Source organism: Rana temporaria, chromosome 4, assembly GCF_905171775.1.
Source record: "Rana temporaria chromosome 4, aRanTem1.1, whole genome shotgun sequence".
In the NCBI taxonomy this organism is placed as follows: Eukaryota; Metazoa; Chordata; class Amphibia; order Anura; family Ranidae; genus Rana; species Rana temporaria.
In genome coordinates this window covers 10,264,491-10,271,033 of record NC_053492.1, presented here as the reverse complement: position 1 = coordinate 10,271,033, position 6,543 = coordinate 10,264,491, and the positions used below count along the sequence as shown (strand labels likewise).

General features: G+C 47.6%; 1 protein-coding gene across 1 annotated transcript; it reads left to right on the top strand.

Annotated features, from left to right (window-relative positions):
• Nucleotides 1-646: 646 nt before the first annotated feature.
• Nucleotides 647-4,193, top strand: LOC120935502 (zinc finger protein 572-like). Its single transcript, XM_040347552.1, has 5 exons — nucleotides 647-652; nucleotides 749-818; nucleotides 3,387-3,775; nucleotides 3,856-4,121; nucleotides 4,166-4,193. The coding sequence occupies exons 1-5, from the start codon at nucleotides 647-649 to the stop codon at nucleotides 4,191-4,193; spliced, it is 759 nt and encodes a 252-aa protein (XP_040203486.1).
• The last annotated feature ends 2,350 nt before the right edge of the window (nucleotides 4,194-6,543 follow it).

The window sequence follows — 6,543 nt, the reverse complement described above, 5'->3', positions numbered from 1 at the left end:
CTGCTTGATCTACCTATTCAAGTGGTCCTAACTTTCTACCTCCATTGCTGGCATCCCTTAACTGGGCTCTCCCAGAATGGTTTTTCTTGGCGGCTCCTTTGGTTGGTCCTCGCCCACTACTAATTAGGTCCCAGGGCACTTAAGTTTTTTGACATTATATACAGTCAATACAGATCCTCACCTTGCTAGGGGCGTTTCCACCATCCACAACCTACGTGAGACTTTGTCTCTATGTGGGGCCTAGGCTCCTCCGAGGAGTGAATCTGTATTCACAGACCCAAATCTCCTGACGAAGCTACCTTTGAGTAGCGAAACTAGTTGAGAGCCTGATTTATATGACCCCCTCCGCCTGATCGTTGCCCGCAAACTAGGGCCCGTTATACCATCTTCATTAGGTGTTGGCCGGTCGCATAATCAAGTGTTCTACACTACCATCTCTGTAATTTTAAAACACTGTGTATTTCTCAAGTTATTTATGTTATGTTTATGTTTTAATAAATTGAACTTTTTTACCTCTATCATACTCTATTGATAACTGATTTACCTAAGTACCGACATAGTCTAAATAGCCCTTGCCCATTTCCCTTGGTTTTTCTGGGTCTCTGGGGTCCCAGATAAATCTTACCTCTATTCAAATTATGATAGGATGATGGTACTTTCATGTTATGCTTTTCTTTCTTTACTGAGAGGTTTCCCTATAAATCACTCCAGCATGTTTGTTACATTTAGTGTTTTATTATGCATACAGAGAGGAGACGTTGGGGATTATATTATTGTTGGTAAAGAAGAGTCGAAAGAGGAGGATGATGATGAGCATGGTGTGATGAAGGATATTGCCGAAGGACACAAGGACATCATAATGGAGCCATCAAGAAAAAGAAACCGACGAAAGAGATGTCCCCGTCCTCTGTATCCCCGGGATTCCACACAGGAAGATCACCCCATCCCTCACAAATACAAGGTTGGTGGGATGGAGCAACTAGATCAGTGATGGTAAACCTCGGCACCCCAGATGTTTTGGAACTACATTTCCCATGATTCTCAACTACACTGCAGAGTGCATGAGCATCATGGGAAATGTAGTTCCAAAACGAGTGGGGTGCCAAGGTTCGTCATCCCTGATCTAGAACAAGTGACGATGTTTGGACTTATTATTTGAGCTTATATTTTACAGACTATATTTTCTCTAATTTTCTTGGTTTAGGGTGAAAATCCGATAGCTATAAAAGTCAATATACAAGCAGAAGAAGAAGAGAATTTTGTGAGGGATGATCAGCAGTCTATGGAGGAGGATGGAATAATAAGGACAATTATAGAGGAGGACACTCCCACAGAGATCAGCACAGGTGGGTCATTAACACTAAGTACATTCCTCCACCCATACTGATCACTGATTGGTCCAGAGTGTACTATGTTGTACATTACATTACGTCCTGCATTATATACTTTATGTTATACATTTGTTTTGCGTTTGATAAATACAGTGCCTTGAAAAATTATTCATACCCCTTGAAATTTTCCACATTTTGTTATGTTACAACTATGGTTGTCCCGATATCGGTATCGGGACCGATACCGAGTATTTGCGGGAGTACTTGTACTCCCGCAAATACCCCCGATGCCTAAATAGAATACTTGCCCGCCGTCGTATATCGCAAAGCCACCGCCGCTGCCGCGTTAATCACCGCGTGGGGAACATTAGAGTCAGCTTTCGTTTGAATAGCTGTTTTCCCCGCCGTGCATAGACACTCCCCCTTGCTCGGGATTGGACGGATCTGTCCAATCGCGAGTAAGGGGGAGTGTCTCTATACACAGCGCGGCAGGGAAAACAGCTTATTCAAACGAAAGCTGACTGTAATGTTCCCCGCGCAGTGATTAACGCCGGCATCATTTAGGTACGGGGGACATGGCTGCATGTGGGGGGACATGGCTGGATATGTGGGGGACATGGCTGCAATATGTTTGGGGACATGGCTGCGTATATGTTTGGGGACATGGCTGCGTATATGTTTGGGGACATGGCTGCGTATATCTTTGGGGACATGGCTGCGTATATGTTTGGGGACATGGCTGCGTATATGTTTGGGGACATGGCTGCGTATATGGGGGACATGGCTGCAATATGTTTGGGGACATGGCTGCGTATATCGGGGACATGGCTGCGTATATGTTTGGGGACATGGCTGCGTATATGTTTGGGGACATGGCTGCGTATATGTTTGGGGACATGGCTGCGTATATGTTTGGGGACATGGCTGCAATATGTTTGGGGACATGGCTGCGTATATGGGGGACATGGCTGCGTATATGTTTGGGGACATGGCTGCGTATATGTTTGGGGACATGGCTGTGTATATGTTTGGGGACATGGCTGCAATATGTTTGGGGACATGGCTGCAATATGTTTGGGGACATGGCTGCAATATGTTTGGGGACATGGCTGCAATATGTTTGGGGACATGGCTGCAATATGTTTGGGGACATGGCTGCAATATGTTTGGGGACATGGCTGGATATGTTTGGGGACATGGCTGCATATGTGGGGGGACATGGCTGCATATGTGGGGGGACATGGCTGCATTTGGGGACACAGTTAAAAAAAAGTATCGGTATTCGGTATCGGCGACTACTTGAAAAAAAGTATCGGTACTTGTACTCAGTCCTTAAAAAGTGGTATCGGGACAACCCTAGTTACAACCAAAAACGTAAATGTATTTTATTGGAATTTTATGTGATAGACCAACACAAAGTGGTTCATAATTGTGAAGTGGAAGGAAAATGAAAAATGGTTTTCCAAATTTTTTACAAATATGTGAAAAGTGTGGGGGGTACATTTTTATTCATCACCCCTGAGTCAATACTTTGTAGAACCACCTTTCACTGCAAGTCTTTTTGGGGGTGTCTCTACCAGCTTTGCACACCTAGAGAGGGACATTTCTGCCCATTCTTCTTTGCAAAATATCTCAAGCTCTGTCAGATTGGATGGAGAGCATCTGTGATCAGCAATTTTCAAGTCTTTCCTCAGATTCTCAATGTGATTTAGGTCAGGACTTTGACTTGGCCATTCTAACACATGAATATGATTTGATCTAAACCATTCCATTGTAGCTCTGGCTGTATGTTTAGGGTCGTTGTCCTGCTGGAACGGAGTCCTGGTTTAGGGGAACCAATCCTGCTCATGTCTAGTAATAATCTTTTCATTTGTATTTTAGTAGATGGACGGGAGATGAGGAAAACCTCAGAGGATTGTCTCACTTTGTCTCCAGACTGTAAAGTAGAAGATGAGGACATCACACAGTATAGTCCAGGAGAAAACCCGACTACCTCAAATGTCCCTCCGGCACCACACAGTGTAGATGGACCATCATATTCCTCTTGTCCTGAGGAACCTCAGACTGTGCGGGACGCTGCCGTCCTTCCAACAGAGAAGAAGTTTTCCTGTACTGAGTGCGGGAAGTTTTTCCAAATTAAATCTAATCTTAACGCCCATAAAAGATCTCACACGGGGGAGAAGCCATTTTCTTGTCCTGATTGCGGGAAATGTTTTTCAAAGAAGTCCCATCTTATCACACATCAGAGATTGCACACAGGGGAGAAGCCGTTTTCCTGTTCTTGGTGCGAGAAATGTTTTGTACAGAAATCAGAACTTGTCATACATCAGAGATCTCACACAGGAGAGAAGCCATTTTCTTGTCCTGAGTGCGGCAAATGTTATTCAAGGAAATCACATCTTTGCAGACATCAGAGATCTCACACCACCCCTCGCCATTATAAGGTAGATGAGTAACATTCACTGATAGTTTAGATTCATACACAAGTGTATTTATTACAATACGTGTTTTATTATACATTTAGGGTGGAAAGCTCAGGAATTATAATATTGTTGTTAAAGACAAGGATGAGCATGGAGTGAGGAAGCCATCAGGGAGATGTCCCCGTCCTCTAAATTCCCGGGATTCCACACAGGAAGATCACACCATCCCTCACCATGATCAGGTAAATTCATACAAATCATTGGTAACGGATTTATACACAAACTTGTTTGATACAATGAATGTTTTACCAAATTTTCAGAGTGGAGACCTGGCGGATTATAATATTGTTGTCAAAGAAGAGTATAAAGAGGAAGATGAGGAGTATGGAGTGATGAAGGAGTTTTCAGAAGGACACAAGGATCTGATGAAGTCCCCTAATACCAGGAACCCACCAGAGAGATGTCCCCGTCCTCGGGACTCCACACAGGTAGATCACACCATCCCTCACTGTTATAATGTTGGTGGGACGGAGCATCGAGAACAGGGGTATTGAATTACAATTCGCAGAGGTCCGGTCAGTGAAATTTTCTTCTAGCAGAGGTCCAAATATCATGTCGGTTCCCTGTCAGCACCATGCGGGTTGGTGCGGCGCAATTTTTTTTTTAAATAGGTCAAGGACTTCTTTCTCTCGGTTTCTTGTGTGTAGTGCAGCCCATTAAAATGGGCTGATCCACCCACGACGTGGGCACCTAATGCACATGCACAGATCTTAAACCATTCTTATAGCATCGTCCTTAGTCCCCAGTGCATATCACGGTCCCCTTCAGATCAAGATCCCCTCTTGATGAGTGTCCTCAGCTCCCCCTTTACATCATCCCCCCCCCCTACTCCTTCCACAGTAGTGTCCTCAAACTTCCTTAACATCATCCCCCATTAGCAATTCTGTCCTCTGACCCTATTTATATCATAACCCCATATTACTGTCCTCAGTCCCCCCCCTCACACGTTAGTCCTCAGCCCCTCCACATCACTGTCCTCAGATCCCCACATTACAGTCCTCAACCCACCCCCCCCCCACATTACATTCCTCCACTCTAATGCCCTCAGCCCCCTGTCACATGACCGTCCTTGGTCCCCCCCAATTTAACTTCTTCACGCCCCTCCCATATTACAGTCCTCAGTCCCCCCCTTTAATGTCTTCAGTCCGCAGCTCCCCCACACTCCAGTCCGCAGCTCCCCCAGCCTCCAGTCCGCAGCTCCCCCACCCTCCAGCCCGCGGCTCCCCCACACTGCAGTCCGCGGCTTCTCCACCCTCCAGTCCGCAGCTCCCCCACACTGCAGTCCGTGGCTCCCCGACACTGAAGTCCGCAGCTCCTCCAGTCCGCAGCTCACCCACACTGCAGTCCGCAGCCCCCCCACACTGCAGCCCGCGGCTCCCCCACACTGCAGCCCGCGGCTCCCCCACACTGCAGCCCGCGGCTCCCCCACACTGCAGCCCGCGGCTCCCCCACACTGCAGCCCGCGGCTCCCCCACACTGCAGCCCGCGGCTCCCCCACACTGCAGCCCGCGGCTCCCCCACACTCCAGCCCTCAGCTCCTCCACATTCCAGTCCTCAGCTCCTCCACTTTGATGTCCTCAGCCCCTCCCCCACATCACTGCAATCCTCTTCATCCTCCTCCCCACATTCAGTTGTTAGCTTTTCACTTCACCCCCCTCACTGTCCTACCTTATACAGACAGATTGGAGGGAGGCACAGCGTGTCTGAATGGGGGCAGAAGTTGCAGGGAGAGAGGCGGGACAGTTCTGGATGGAGGGCGGAGCTGCCGAGGTAACAAACAGGTGATTGGTTGCTAGGATGAAGGACGGTCCTAGCAGCCAATCACCTGATTGATAACATTGGGTAGCTCCGTCCCCCAACCAGAACTGTCCTGCCTCTCTCTGTCGGCTCTGTGAGAATTACAGAGCGATGACAGGAGGAGGAAAAGGCTCCTAAATGGCGGTACAAATGGCAGAGGGCTGCGGTTCACATTTGGCCCACGTTCCGCTATTTAGTGATGCCCGATCTAGAAGATGGACTGGTAGAGACGATGAGTTGCTTTTTTTGGGATGTAACAAAATAAAAACGTATATTTTACAGGTGATATTCTCTCTCATTCTCTTGGTTTAGGGTGAAGATCCGATGAATATAAAAGTTGAGGGCAATGCAGAAGAAGAAGAAGAGAGGTATATGAGGGATGATGAGCAGTCTATGGAGGAGGATGGAATAACGGGGACACTTATAGAGGAGGACACTCCTACAGAGATCAGCACAGGTGGGTCATTAACACTAAATACATTCCTCCACCCATACTGCTCACTGATTGGTCCAGAGTAGGGCGGGGACTGGGTGATATCAGCCTGTAATACCCTGGTCACTTTCCTGAACTGTGTTTCCCGTCCTGTATTTGTCACAAATAAGGATGAGCTCCAGCGTGTTCACAAAGCCCACATACAGAGCCCGCCAGGAAGTCGGCGCTGCGCTAATCACAGGCAGCGAGACATTTCCCGATCTCAGGACGATGTCTCACTGCCTGTGATTAGCTCAGTGCAGTGCCGACTTCCTGGCGGGCTCTGCATGTGGGCTCTGCGAACACGCCGGAGCTCATCCTTAGTCACAAAGAAACCGGTAGGAGATCAGAGGAGCCATTTACTAGTTACCTTGAGGGGGAATTGTAAGATCCTCAGAGACAAAGCTGCCTGATGTGGGCGGAGTCCTGGTTTAGGGGAACCAATCTGCTCATGTCTAGT

Bases quoted from the DNA above. Each gene is read 5' to 3' on its own strand.
- LOC120935502 (XM_040347552.1), top strand. The intron at 819-3,386 runs GTGTGATGAAGG...CTTGTCCTGAGG, and splicing joins GGAGGATGATGATGAGCATG to AACCTCAGACTGTGCGGGAC. The intron at 3,776-3,855 runs GTAGATGAGTAA...TTATACATTTAG, and splicing joins CCACCCCTCGCCATTATAAG to GGTGGAAAGCTCAGGAATTA.